This window comes from Cheilinus undulatus, linkage group 22, assembly GCF_018320785.1.
Source record: "Cheilinus undulatus linkage group 22, ASM1832078v1, whole genome shotgun sequence".
Classification (NCBI taxonomy): Eukaryota; Metazoa; Chordata; class Actinopteri; order Labriformes; family Labridae; genus Cheilinus; species Cheilinus undulatus.
Genome location: NC_054886.1, coordinates 25,733,840 through 25,749,426, shown reverse-complemented (window position 1 = coordinate 25,749,426; position 15,587 = coordinate 25,733,840). Strand labels below are relative to the sequence as shown.

The window sequence follows — 15,587 nt, the reverse complement described above, 5'->3', positions numbered from 1 at the left end:
TGCTCTTTATTTGATAAAGAAGGGGAGAACAATGGATGTGAATGGATTCCAATTTTTAATGTAAATGTTTACGTTTTTTTTTCCTGGCAGACAGAACTGAATAAAAAGTAATAAATGACAACATTCTTTCAGTTATCTTTATTTATTTTACTATATTTATTTTATTATATTTATTTATTTATTATATTTTATTTTACTTTATTTATTTTATTATATTTTACATCTATTTACAGTGGACTATGATTTCACTGATCAGTCTGACCGTGCTCCAGAAAGCTCTTTTCTTTATCCCTTCTTGTGGGCGTCCTTGCCTCCTTGATAAATCATGAATGACCTGTTATTAACCACAGTTTTTGGAAAGCAGCATTCAGTTTAAAAAAGATCTTAGAATCATGGTGCCATCTAAAAAAATCAAGAACAGATGAGAAAAAGTCATCGACATCTATAAATCTGGAAAGGTTAAACAGCCATTTTTAAGGCTTTTCTAAGGTGAGAGCCATTATCCACACAGGGGGAAAACTTGGAATAGCAGTAAACCTTCCTAAGATTGGCCATAAAGAGCCAAGAGCATCATCTAAAGACCTGCCGGCCTCACTTGGCTCAATGAAGGTCAGAGTTCATGATTCAACAATAAGTAAGAGACAGGGCAAAAATTGCCCAGGGTGGCACAGCCAGTTATTAGGATCAGGAGGCAATGACTTTTTCACATAAGGCCAGGTAGGTTTGGATGTTATTCCCTTTAATAAATGAAATCATCTCCATACTTGTACCTTAAAGATGACGCCCATGACCCAACATGAACCACTGCGTAATGCAACTTAACATTTTCTGTAAGTAAGAATTTGAAAGCACATGAGGGCCAAACACGATGTTGATGAGATCATTTGAGGACATGATTGTTGAATTGACTGTTATGTCATTGCTGGGAACTGAATCCTGGTTTGCTCAGAGACTGGATGTTTCTTTATGTTGTTGATGTTTCTTTGGTTCATTTCTGTGTAGACAAGGTCATTAGTAGCAGCTGTTATATTATTATAAGCTGTAGTGTCTTTAAGAATCATTTCATTCATGACAGGATTTACAACAAGATTTCTAGGAAGACGATTAATGAAGCACAGGTGAACATTTCTCTGCTCTATCAAAGGTTAACTCAGAGCCTGTAAACAGATCTAGCATTGATTTCTTCTTACATAATCATCCTTGACTCAAAGAGGATGTTAAAAATTTACAGGTAACAAATATAAGTCCAGCAGTTGAAAGAATCAAATCATCATCATAAGCAGATGACTGAGACTCTTCATTTCATCATGATGTGGCTTGTTTTGCTCTTCTGCAGCGCCGCTTTAGCCCAGGATGTCACCATCGGGACTGTAGTGGAGAGATGTAGTCCTGACATGTGTGATCTCCTGAAACAGTTTGGTGCCATGTCAGAGAAACTCAGCGCTATGGAGACAAAGCTACAGGACAGTGACACCAGGCTGAGGGACAGTGAGAATAGACTACAGAACAGCGAGGCCAGGCTGAGGGACAGTGAGAATAGACTACAGGCCAGCGAGGCAAAGATCCTGGAGCTCAAGAACAAAGGTAAACTCAGGTTTTATTAGTGTCTTCACCCAATAATGTGGCTTCAAATGTTTCTAGGCTTTTATCAATATAACATTAAAAACAAACAACACTGAAATGTATTCAGGAATAGAGAAATATCTCACATTTGTTGCTGTTATATCTTTTTTCAAACAGAAAATACCAGGGTGATGTTCAGCGCAGCATCCGGAACACCGAATGCAGCGGTCGGACCTTTCGACACAGCCACAACTTTAATCTACAAAAGAGTAATTACAAACATCGGCAACGCCTACAATTCAACCACAGGTAGAACCTAGTAACCTACATTCTTGCTTTTGCACCACATTTGCAACTTAATTTTAACTTCTTTGACTTGAACTTCTTTAAAATGTGAAACTAATTCTCCAGAGGCAGAAACATGTCCAGCAGCCAATTTTTTGAGTTTTCTGTAAAATTATGTCAATTTTGTCTTTTTTCTTTGGATTTTTTGTGTTGTTCCAATGTACATAAAGACAATAAACACATGTATGCCAAAAACATTTGTATTTGCAACAATTTCTGGGAGAAATAGTGTATTTTCTGGAAAAATTCCAGGTGTGCCACTTTCGTCCATGACTGTATGATGAAACTTTGAGCAAATAAAAAAAATCCTGGATCAGTAGCATTGGCACTAGCATACAGACTACCAGTCACCATATTCTACAGCTGAAAAGTGTGCTCAGCTATTATTGGTTTCTGATGTGGAAATTATTTATTTGTGCCACTTTTTAACCCCCTTTGACCACTTTTCCCGTACTTTTTTTTGCCACATTTATTTGCCATTTTTCACCAATTGTGTGCATTTCTTAGTTTTTTCAGCCTATCCTATTTTACCACCATTACTGCCCTTTTTAGTTGACTGTGGACTTTCAATAAAGGCAGTGACATCAGCCAACAACAGTCTGTACTGAGATGAACTGCTCTGTACGGTAGCTGAGAGGTCTCACATGAATGCAAATTCAAAACGCTTTGCAAAAAGAAAAAACACGACGACATTTGAGAAAAACACAAAAACAAAAGTTCACAACACAAATACAAAAACTTGCTGCAGTGAATACAAACACTCAGCGCCGCGCATAGATACATAAACTCGGCACAGCATGGAGGCAAACAGATTCAACAACAACACAAAAATACAACAACTTGGTGCAGCAGATGCAAATAAAACGTCACAACACAACGGAAGTGGGGCCGTTACTAGGGACTGACCTGCTAGCCTGCTAACGGCTCCGTTAGCAATAAAGTTAAGAGAGCCTGATGCTGTGAAGAAGCAGAGCAATAAATGACATCAGCATATAAATGAACATTTGAGTTGGGAACATTTTTACAAATACTGTTGAAATGTAAATAACAGCGGACCAAAGACTGAGCCCTGAGGCACACCAAGATAATTACAGGTAAATCCCTTAGTCTGCACGTACTGGGTTCTGTTCAATAAATAATTTTCAAACCAACGAACAGATTGTTCAGACAGACCAATACATCAGAGTCTATCCTTCAAAATAAAATGGTCCACAGTATCAAAAGCCTTTGAAAAATCAATGAATACCTTTTTACTCCACTATGTTTTTATAGACCCTCTCGTTTCTCACTACTTACTCACTACTCACTACTGTTAGTGTGGTTCATCCTACCTGTATTGCATCACACATCTTCAGGGCAGAGCCAGAGCCTGGAGCAAATGAAGAAATAAAGAACATGTGACTCTAATGAGGTAGTTTAATGGTAGTGATGTCTACGACAGAGAAGGATGACTATTCCCCACCAGAGCACCCATGGCCTTTTCTCAAGCCCATGTTTGAGGTTTTTGATATGAAAAACCATTCATATTATTTTAAACACTGGCTCTGTTTAACATACACAAATGTCATCCCAGCTTACAAAAAACAAACAAACAAAAAAACATTAATCAGCTGATTTAATGTCAGTGTTTCACTTGACTTCCATTTTTGTTATCACATGATGTTTCGCTGTGCTTTTTTTTATCCTGTTTCTGATTCAATTTGCTTGTTATCCCCATGACATTGGAAATGAGTGAACTTCAATAAAGATTGGAACCCAGCACACAATTTTCAGCATGCAAGGCTCTAATATTCTCTTCTTTTACAGGTATCTTCACTGCACCTGTTGCAGGTGTATATTACTTCACCTTCTTTTATCATGCTGGAGGGGAACACCAAGTATTTCTTGCCCTCTACAAGAACTCTCAAATGATTGTTGACAGCACTGATCATGCATCAAGTGCTGACACTGCTGATAACGGAGGAAATGCTGTGATCTTGCAACTGCAACAAGGAGATCAGATGTTCATGCGTATGGAACCAAATACACATATTTGGGGAAATAATCATGTTACAACTTTCAGTGGTTATTTAATCACTGCAATGTAAGGATCAATAAAAGGTTCTCTCTTCCATGATTGTACCTGTAATTTTATTTGAAAGTCCACTGAAAAGGATGCTGTTGATGGTTGAATACAAACTCCAATATTGGATTGCCTCTTTTATCACCTCTTTATTCTGTTCTTAATGCCACAATGTTGTTTATAGTAAAACTAAAAAGGCAGAATTTTCTGCCCCTGTACACTGATTGATTTCAGAGTTTACTCATGTTGCCAAAATAAAAGCACAATTTTAGATGGTGATCCAATAGTTCATAAAAATATTAATATTAGGAATGAACCTTGTTATTATTTTCATTGAATGCCTCTAATGCAAAACCTTGAATGAGTACAACTAATCCTCAAACAAATCAGCCAGATTTTTCTTAAACATTATTAAAGCAATCATGGTCCTATGAGATGATACCTTGATGATTTTTTAGGATTATTATCTTTGCCTTTCACATGACTTTTCAAATAAAGTTAAAATTGAAAACACTACAATGTTTTGGTGATTTATTGTTATATAGTATTGCCAATTACATTGTAGTGTTTTCCCATAACGAGCGTCTAGTTTTAGTGTGATTTTCTGATAATGAACACCATAGCCCCCTCCTCAAATTCTGATGGGTCTAGCTCTGTTCAAGAACTCCCAAGTCATGGTCATGACCCATGATCAGGTTACTGGTGCAGACGGTGCTGATAATGGAGGAAATGCAGCGTTCCTGTGGCTGCAGCAGGGAGACCAGGTGTTTGTGCACATGGTAGCAAATTCACATGTTTGGAGAAACGACGTTAGTATGACTTTTAGTGGGTTTCTAGTCACTCAGATGTGAGCATTATTTCACTGTTTTCCTTAAAATAAACTAAAAATGCTACCATAAAACCAGCTTAAGAGAAGTCAAGACAATCTGTCTGCAGCCCGTTCATTTCTGATGGCCACTCTCACCTTTTATCTGAGACGCTGCATTTATCAGAATAGAAATACACGCTAAAACTTTCAGGTACTTTTAAAAAAGGGTAAAGGTAAAAAACCTGACCTGTAAAGGCTAGATAAAAAACATTAAATAAAGCCGAGTAAACAGTCTGATTGCAGAAGAAAAGTTTGTCCTCCATGAAAACTTTTGAACACAGCAAGCATAGCTTACATAGCTCTGTTAACTGTGTAACCTACATAGATAGGGGCGCTATGGAGCTAGCAGGCTAAAGCTAAGCTCACAAAGCAGCTACATAAACTACATATCTACATTATCTATGTAGCTAAGTCAGCTTTCTGTGTTTGCTTAAAGGTGCTGTGTGTAGAGATTAGAATTTTAGTGACATCTAGTGTTCAGATTTTAGAATGAGCCCAGCTGTTACCAAAACATCACATCACTGAGTGACGAGAGCCTGTGAAGACCAAAAAGGATCATGAGCCGGACAAAATTTACAGCAGTGACGACATGAGGGTTTATTCATTCATTTTTGTATCCATTATTTTTATAGATTATAGGTCAGTCTTCTTCTCTGCCTGCCCTCCAGGTAGATTTCAGGACCGGCAGGCAGGTTCGTATTTACAAAATCGCGTTTCGCTCTTTCTGTCCACAAAACGTTGCCTTAGACGACATGGTGGTTCGTTATGTCAGCCTCCATGAGTGCAACCCGTGATAATGTAAATTTAAAAAGCTTTTTTCTAATTTAAAAAAAAAGAATATGAAAGTTTTAAGGGGATGGTTGTACACTTACTTTAACATACCTCACTTAAATATATAAACATTATATCCCATTCACATCGTTTCTGTTTGGCCAAATGCTGCCAACTTCTACACACTGCACCTTTAACACATAGACATTAATACGTGCGAAAGCTTAAATTGCAAAAGCTCATGCTACTAAAGCTAACTTAGCAATAGATAGCAAAGCTATATAGCTAACTGCACTACTTAGCTAATGGCGCTAAAGCTAAGCTAACAAAACACTATGTAAGCTATGTTATCTATGTAGCTACATTAGATTTATCTATTTGTTAAAGCTTTAGATATCAGTGTGTGCTAAAGCTTAAGTTGCTTAAGGAAAATTAGCTACAGATAACAGAACAATGTAGTGAACTGTACTACATTGTTAATGGAGCTAAAACTAAGGTAACAAAAAAACTACATAAACTTTTATCTTTGTAGCTGCATTAACTTAAGCTGCATTCACAAAAGCCAAAAAATCAGTATGTGCTCAATTTGCAAAAAGCTAACTTAGCTATAGAAAACGTAGCTATGTAGCTAACTGCACTACGTAGCTAATGGAGCTAAAGCTTAGCTAACAACACACTACGTAAGCTATGTTATGTATATAGCTACATTAGCTTTAGCTATGTATGTTAAAGCTATAGAAATCAATGTGTGGAAAAGCTCAAGTTGCTAAAGTTAACTTAGCTATTTATAACAGAACTATGTAGCCAAATGTGCTATGTCGCTAATGGAGCTAAAGCTTTGCCAACAAAAACATTGGAAAGCTACGTTATCTACATAGCTACATTAACTTTAGCTATATTCACTTAAGCCATATATATCAATATGTCTTTAAGCTCAAACTGCAAAAGTTAACTCGGCAACAGATAACGCAACTATGTAGCTAACTGCAGTTCATAGCTAATGGAGCTAAAGATTAGCTCACAAAGCAGCTATGTAAGCTATGTTTTTTGATGTAGCTACATTTGTTAAAACTATACCTATCAGTATGTACTAAAGCTCACATTGCTATAGGTAACTTAGGTATGGATTACGACACAACATAGCTAACATAGCAAAAGGTAAGATCACATGTCAACTATGTAGGATATGTAGGTACATTATCCACATAGCAACATTAACTTTAGCTATGTTTGCTGAAGCTCACATTGTAAAAGCTAACTTGGCTACATTGGCTTATGTAGTATTGTTAATTAAATAGCTACCCTAGCTATGTTAGCTTTACCTAAAGCTAATGAAAGTAAAGCGAGCTAACTTCTGTGTACTTCGAAAATGGGTCTTTACAAAATTTAATCCCAGATTAGACCTCTGACCTCATTCTCTATTTTGTTTTCAAAACTTTACTCAGTCTGTAATGTTTGCAATGTGGCTATTTCATGAATATAGATGCCAGACTTTGTTTGTAAGTGTATTTGAATTAAAAAAAAAAAAAAAACAGAACTGGAAATAGGCTGTACTTCCTGTTGTGTTGATTATGCAATATAAAATCAAGTGAACAAGTGAACTAATGCAATGCTTTCACATAGGAAATTCACAGTGTTAAGTGTTAAATCTTATGCAAATGAATGAATACATGATGAATACATGTTTATGGTGTGTTATAAAGGATAATCCTGTGGTTAAGAATGGAAAGATGTTTTTTTTTACTCTTTGTACAATGATCAGTGAATAACAGTGATTTAATTTTAGCTTAGTTTTGAGGACTGATTAGGACTGACAATCATGGAAATGTCACAACTTTTATCTTACACCGTGTTCCAAATTATTATGCTTAGATATTTTTCTCAGATTTTGCTAAATAGTCAATATAAATAACAGTCATCATAATTTTCAAGTCATCAACCTTTAGAATACAATTCAAACGTTATTAAACAAACCTCCCAATGATAACAGTATTTTCTTTAAAAATAAATACTTAGAATGTACTGTTCCAAATTATTATGCACAACAGAGTTTCAAACCATGTTATTGTTGTAAAGAACTGAAAATATTCATTTGTTAAATTAGAAGCATTAGCAGGTCATAATTACTGAAATCAAAAGTTATTTCCATCAAAACATCTTAACAGGTCAAGTTACATTTGAACATAGGAACCCTTATTTGATAGGAGCTTCACAATTCTTGCATCCATTGAACTTGTGAGTTTTTGGAGAGTTTCTGCTTGAATTTCTTTGCAGGATGTCAGATTACCCTCCCAGAGCTGCTGTTTGGATGTGAACTGCCTCCCATCCTCATAGATCTTTTGCTTGAGGATGCTCCAAAGGTTCTCAGTAGGGTTGAGGTCAGGGGAGGATGGGGGCCACACCACGAGTTTCTCTCCTTTTATGCCCATAGCAGCCAATGACACAGAGGTATTCCTTGCAGCACGAGATGGTGCATTGTCATGCATGAAGACGATTTTGTTACGGAAAGCACGTTTCTTCTTTTTGTACCATGGAAGAAAGTGGTCAGTCAGAAACTCCACATACTTTACAGAGGTCATTTTCACACCTTCAGGGACCCTAAAGGGGCCGACCAGCTCTTTCCCCATGATTCCGGCCCAAAACATGACTCCGCCACCTCCTTGCTGACGTCGCAGCCTTGTTGGGACATGGTGGCCGTCCACCAGCCATCCACCACTCCATCCATCTGGACCATCCAGGGTTGCATGGCACTCATCAGTGAACAAGACTGTTTGAAAATTAGTCTTCATGTATTTCTGGGCCCACTGGAGCCGTTTCTGCTTGTGAGCATTGGTTAAGGGTGGCCGAATAGAAGGTTTATGCATAACTGCAAGCCTCTGGAGGATCCTACACCTTGATGTTCGCGGGACTCCAGAGGCACCAGCAGCTTCAAATACCTGTCTGCTGCTTTGTAATGGCATTTTAGCAGCTGCTCTCTTAATCCAATGTATTTGTCTGGCAGAAACCTTCTTCATTATGCCTTTATCTGCACGAATCCATGTGTGCTCTGAATCACTTACAAATCTCTTAATAGTAAGATGATCACGCTTAAGTTTTCGTGAAATATCTAAGGTTTTCATACCTTGTCCAAGGCATTCAACTATTTCACGCTTTTCGGCACTAGAGAGATCCTTTTTCTTTCCCATATTGCTTGAAAATGGTGGTCTGCTTAATAATGTGGAACATCCTTCTTAAATAGTTTTTCCTTTTATAAGACTCACCTGGCAAACTAATTGGCAGAGGTGTCTGAGATTGATTTAACTGACCCAAAGAGCCCTGAGACACAATACCATCCATGAGTTTCACTGGAAAACAACACATTTTACCTTTATGACACTTAAACACAATTTGCATAATAATTCGGAACGCAGTGTATATCTCTGAGAGGACTTTTTTTTTTTAGAAGAGCCAGCTCTTTATATTTCCTTGCTCAAGGGTATTAATGTTTCACTCTAAAATGTAAACAGTAGAATTATCCAAAATATTCCAGTGTTCTTGTAAGAACTTAGACACACTGCAGAATAATAATACTTTTAGCAATGTAATAAATGTGAGCGTTTCCTGCATTTTCTCAAATAAATCTTTTCTGAAACCACCCATTTTACCTTTTCAAGTTCTTTTTTAAATCACAAATTCCATATCTCACATTTTACACTAAATTCCTGCTGACAATGTACAGTCCATTCAAAAAGTATTCAGACCCCCTTCACCTTTTTCAATTTTGTTTCCTGATGCTAAAGTCGACAAAAAGATATTCACATTATTCACACTGTACTCCATAACGACACCGGGGCTTTTAGAAATTTTTACAAATTAATTAAGAATAAAAACCTGAAATATGACATTGACATAAGTATTCAGACCCTTGAAATTTAGCCCAGGTTCCTCCCATGTCTGTGGTTCTCTGCTGAGACGTTTCTGCACCTTGACTGGAGTCTGCCTGTAGTAAATTAAATTGATTCGGAAAGGTACTCACCTCTCTCAGAAGACCTCACAGCTGACAGTGCACATCAGAGCAAAAACCTCAGCTCAGAGACAGAATTGTTGTAAGGCACAGATCTGGAGAAGGCCACAAAAAATGTCTGCTGCGCTCAAAGTTCTCAAGAGCACAGTGGCCTTGTAGCACCCTATAATGTAATAATTTCCTGAAAATGTAATAAAATTTGCACTTAACTCGATCGAAAATGTAATAAAACCCAATAATGTAATAACTTCTCCAATAATATAATAAAATATCCTGACTGATATTGTAATAACATTTTTTACTGATAATGTAATACCCTATTACATTATTGGGTCTTGTTTTTTTCAAAACTGATAATGTAATACTTGACAGATAATGTAATATATATGTCCATTTTCAGTCCAGAGTTCTACATTTTTTGTTTTAAGAATGTAAAAATATTATATACACTGGATTTAAATAACAGAACGACTACTGGGTTAAATTGCAGATCTTGAGTACCATATCTGTAGAATAACAACCTAAGAAACCAGAGCTGTGTGAAGGGCTTTAGAATGGATTCTTCTCATTTTTTGTAAAACAGGAAATAATTTCATCACTAAGTGCTCATGCAAGTTGTAAAATAACTCAATGTAGCAAGTAGCTGTCACACAAGAAAGTAAACAGCTATAAATAAGATGCATACAGGCCTAGCTAGCATCTAAGCTAATGTTTACATTGTTTTTAAATAGCAAATGCTAATTGCGGTTAGCATCTTTAACAATTCTGCACAAAAGAAAACAAAATGAAGAAACCCTTTACAAAATCTACACAGTAGTCTAAAGCAGTGGTAGGCAACTGGCGGCCTGTGGGCCAAAATTGGCCTGCCGCCAATAATACCAGGCCCACCAGATGACATTGATTAAAAACTGATTATATATATATATATATATATATATATATATATATATATTTATAGCCTATATGCTCAGGGAGCCGGCTCAAATTTGGGTGAATTCAGTTTGAAATTCCTCATTCCTGTTCAAAATGGTAAAACATGGAGACCTCACTGAAAATGAAAGGGTCTGCATTAAAGCACTTCATGATGCTGGATGGTTTTTGAGACAAATATGACAGGGGGTCTAATAAATTTGTTAAGCATTGTATATATACATATGCTATCACAAAAACGACAATTCCACACAGATCTCAGAACATTTATTCAAAAGTTTTGACAAAGCAGCATATGCTTGACTTCAGACGCACACTGGCTTGAGGTAGGAACTTAATTGGCACATGTGTGCTCTGAGAAAAAGGAGAAAAAAAAATCGCTCTCTGTGTGCCGCTGTAACAGACAAAGTGCAAAATCTGTTTCATTGAATTGACCTGTTGAGTCCGAGCCTCTTTTATTAGGCTACTGCTCGAAATTTCCAGCCCATCTTTAAATGAGTATAACTCTGTAACTACAGAGTTATACCCTGTCTATTTGAATGATCAAGGTACCATTATGAAGAGGGCAATTGTGAAAATTATTCAGAAGTGTTAATATGTGTATACATGTTACTGAATCAGAGAGAATCAAGTTAGAAATGAAAATTTTCATTTTCGCCTAATTTTTTCTTTTGCAATTTCAGCATATATATCCCATGGAAATAATGCAGTTGAAGTCGAAAACATCTCCAGTAGGCCAAAGCACCACATTTTGACATTACCGCTTTCAAATTTCATGCCATTAGAGGGTTATTAGGACAAAATAAGAGAGATTTGAGTAAAAATTCATTCATTCATTCATTCATCAGGCAAAATCCCCTCTTCTGCCATTTGGGCACACTTTGGCACAATCTCTGCCATTTGAAAAATCTAAGGTATGAAACTTTCTTTTTTACTCATATACCATTATAGGTGGTCACTGCATCATGGAACGGAATGACTAGAATTTTCAATAGAGGCTGGGCTTTCAAATGAGACCATGTTTGTGTCTGTAGTACCAGGCACCATCCCATAGGGGGCGTAAGTGTCTGGCTTTGTAACACTACGGCCACTTTGATATGTGGTCATTGATTTGAGTCCTTTTTGAGCTGGATGTGGTGTGGGTAAAAATGCTTTATTTGGGCTTGTAGCTGAGCTTCTTCTGTTTAATTTAATGTGTAACATGACTATTTTTGTGTGAAAACAGAGTGCACAAAGCAAGTTTGTTTGGATCAAGGCGAACAGGACCAAATTTGGCCCTGCTAGGGCTTAAGAGGTTAAAACAAATCACAAGCTTGGCTCAAAGATCAATTAAATAAATAATAACAGCCTGTAGCAAATTCATTGATTTTTAAATAAATAACTTTATTAAATTACGTTTTTGTACAAGATGCAAAAGTATAGATGAGGAAAAAAAAGTATTTTTTTAGTAGGAAAGACAGGTTTTGCCTGATGAAGATGTAATTTTGGCCCGCCATTGAGTTGGTCAGAAAAAATTTGGCCCGAGGCCAAAATTAGTTGCTGACCCCTGGTCTAAAGTTACATGATATAAACACAATAGAACTCGCAGACTTTGATTTTCACATGAGAAAAGGTTGAAAGTGGTTGGAAACTGCTGCGTGTGCTCTCAACAGCAAGCGCAGTACATGGTTACACCACTAGGTGTCCCCAAATGACACAGAGAATGTGGGGAAAAACAGAATGCCTTCATACATCAACAACAAAACTCCACATGCTGTCATTTTATCAGATGACTTTAGATTTTTTTAATTACTTATTTACTAATCAATACTATTGTTTTTTTTTCAACAGAAGCAACCAAGGTGATTTTCAGTGCAGCAATCGGAGAAGGAAGCATAAGCATTGGACCTTTCAACACAAATACAACACTAATCTACAAAAGGGTGATTATGAACATTGGTAACGCCTACAATGAAGCCACAGGTATAATTTCACAGTCTGTGCTCATGAATCTGATCTCTGTGTGAAACTCTGAAACCTTGAAAGTCTCTCATCTGTTGTTTCCACAGGTATCTTCACTGCACCTGTTTCAGGTGTCTACTACTTCATCATTTTCTATCATGCTGGAGGGCTACATGGAGCATATCTGTCACTCTACAAGAACTCCCAGCTGATGGTCGTGACAAGTGAACATGGATCAAGCCCTGATCGTAATGATAATGGAGGAAACTCTGTGTTTCTGCAGCTGCAACCAGGAGACCATGTGTACGTGCGTTTGGCTGCAAGTACGTGGGTTTGGGGATCAGACTACAGTACCACTTTTAGTGGATTTTTGGTCACTCAAATGTGAGAATCAGTACTCTGTTGTTCTCCCCTACATAAATGTATGTATTGCCTCTATATTTCAAAATTTCTTGAAAAAAATAACATGAATATTTGAATGGTAAGGCAAAAAATGTTTTAAAGCATGTATTGATATTTGTGTGCGTTATTCTATATTGTGTTAAAGCTACATGATCTAGCAAAGCCCATCACTGTTTGTCATTTATTTGTTTTTCTTTTTCATTTGGTGTGTTTGTGATAAAAAATACACAGTTATGTGACAGAACAGTGTTAAATAGCATGCTAAAATGCTGACTTGTTATTGTGAGATAACTGTATGAATGACGTCGTGTTACTGTCACTGATTTTCTGCTGCTTTCTGGGGAAGCCTTTAACAACCATGCCTTCTCCTTTGTGGCTGAATGAATTTCTTCTTATTTCACTTGTCTATTTACCCAGGCCCCCCTTAGCCAGCACCATTTTACCAAGATCTATGTTTCTTTTTGACAAAATTTCCCTATATCAATAAACCCATTTTTTTTTTACTATGGATGAAATAAATGTACTTTTAATGTGTTCATTAGCCTTTGTTTTGCTCTCTGTCCCCACTCTTTTCTTCTCCATCATCCTCATCTTGCTGTTTATCTACACCTTCTTCTCCACCATTCTTTTCTTGAAATTTGTGTCCCTGCTTTCTTTTCCTTGATCGTTTTCATTTTGCTCTCTATTCCCGCCTTCTTCTCCATCAGCCTCATCTTGCTCTATATCCCTGCTTTCTTCTCCTCCATCATTCTTTTCTTTAACTTTCTGTCCCGCTTTCTACTCCTTCATCATCCTCATCTTGTCTTCGTCTCCAACTGAAAGCCTTAAAGCCATTTACTAACCCATTGTGCACACTCACCACTCTTTGAAGAGATCTATGTAAGGACTTGTTTCTCCTTTATTGCTTCCTTTTTGTTACTTTTGGGTGTCTGATTTCAAGTGTTTAGGTGGGATTATTCCTCCAGCTACAGTCACAGTCTACCCTTCTCCCCTCTCTGCTTTCCCGTTGCCATGCCAGTGTTGCAGGGCCTCCATAATCTTGAAATAGAAGAAGTTTGGCACAACCAGGACTCTTCCAAGAACTGGTCACCCATCCAAACTGAGCAATCGGGGAGAAGGGCCTTAGTAAGAGAGTTGACAAAGAACCTGATGGTCACTCTGACTGAGCACCAGAGATCCTGTGGAGAGATCGGAAAAATTTCTAGGACAGCCATCACTACAGCCTTCCACCGATCAGGGCTTTACGGCAGAGCGGCTAGACAGAAGTCTCTCAGTGCGAAACACATGAAAGCCTGCTTGACTTTTTATTGGCCTTTGTTGAAAACTCCATTAACACCATTATTTGAGCTGTTTTGGGCTGGAATCCAAACTTTCTTGATAAAAACTTCCAGTAAATGTGTAAGTATTTTTTTTATTGTCCTTCCTTGAGCTTTATCTTAAAAGCTTGGTAACACTTGAGGACTTCCAGTCTGACGATCAGCATGTGAGTCCGTGTTGTCCCGAGCTCTGCAGGCATTTCTCATATTTGAAATGATGTTCTTGTGAGAGCTCATTTAATATGGGCCGAGGTAAAATGGAAAAACTGTTCTGTGGTCAGATGAATCAAAATTTTGAATTTTAGAAAACCTTTGACACCATGTCCTGAGGACTTAAAAGGAAAGGACCATCCAGTGTGCTATCAATGCTCAAAAGCCTGCATTTCTGATGGTTTGGGGTTGTATTAGTGCCTATGGTATGGGAGGGACCCTCTCTATGTATGAAAAAAGGCTGATTATCAGTACTTTTATATATTCAGGTGATTAAACACTTATTTTGATAGGCCTACATATAACTTACATGTCATTTTGACCAGCTTTATTCTGCTCAGTGCTACAAGTATAAATATTACACACTGTAGCTTTAAGCTACAGGAGGATACTCAATGACAAAGTAAAACATGAAATACTAATGCATCTTGCAAAATACTAAGTAAAACAGGAATAGCATATCCAGTTAAATTGGAAAGTAAGCATTGTATGAGCATTGAACAAAGCAACCTGTTACTGTAGCTATATCACATTTATCTGTTATGCACTATAGCTTCATAAGCTATCTGCGTAACAGCGACAGAGGAAAAAACTGATCACTGTTATTTACCTTCCTCCAGGATATCAAAGGTTAGCTGTATTTATTTTTTGTTGTATAATCATTCACAGGGGATGTTAAAAAGTTACTAGACACAAAAAAATCCCTTCAGCAGATTATTTCTTTTCCCACATCCTGGGCTTTTAATTTTATTATTTTATCATTTAACTTTTTCAAGTTTTAACAAGGATATTTCAAATCATCAAGGTTAAGTTTACATTTATATAGTGGAAGAAATCTGCAGACCTCATACCAGTGGGTCAGTTATAATAAAAATATGATCTTGCTGGCTGGCTATAATGGTACCACAGGCTTGATGTGGAGTTTGACACCCCTGATGTAGAGTCTCCAAATACAAATCTGCCTGGATATTTCTATCCATCGTTGTTAAACAGTCATTTTTGGTTGGTGTTGCATCAGATTTTAACTTGAATATGATTTGGCCATGGCTCCATTAAGTTTGTAAGTTAAAATATCACAGACAGTATTAAATAGCATTTAATGGCATTAAAGACAAATATTGAAAGCAACATCCTATATATATATATATATATATTTTTTTTTTTTTTGTTTTTTAC

At 37.0% G+C, this 15,587-nt stretch overlaps 1 protein-coding gene across 1 annotated transcript; it reads left to right on the top strand.

The window, feature by feature from the left end:
- Positions 1 to 1,236: 1,236 nt before the first annotated feature.
- Positions 1,237 to 4,019, top strand: LOC121504476 (complement C1q-like protein 2). Its single transcript, XM_041779277.1, has 3 exons — positions 1,237 to 1,584; positions 1,741 to 1,872; positions 3,715 to 4,019. The coding sequence occupies exons 1-3, from the start codon at positions 1,284 to 1,286 to the stop codon at positions 3,993 to 3,995; spliced, it is 714 nt and encodes a 237-aa protein (XP_041635211.1). The 5' UTR covers positions 1,237 to 1,283; the 3' UTR covers positions 3,996 to 4,019.
- The last annotated feature ends 11,568 nt before the right edge of the window (positions 4,020 to 15,587 follow it).

Bases quoted from the DNA above. Each gene is read 5' to 3' on its own strand.
- LOC121504476 (XM_041779277.1), top strand. From the start codon at position 1,284: ATGACTGAGACTCTTCATTTCATCATGATGTGGCTTGTTTTGCTCTTC. The intron at 1,585-1,740 runs GTAAACTCAGGT...TTTTTCAAACAG, and splicing joins CCTGGAGCTCAAGAACAAAG to AAAATACCAGGGTGATGTTC. The intron at 1,873-3,714 runs GTAGAACCTAGT...CTTCTTTTACAG, and splicing joins CGCCTACAATTCAACCACAG to GTATCTTCACTGCACCTGTT.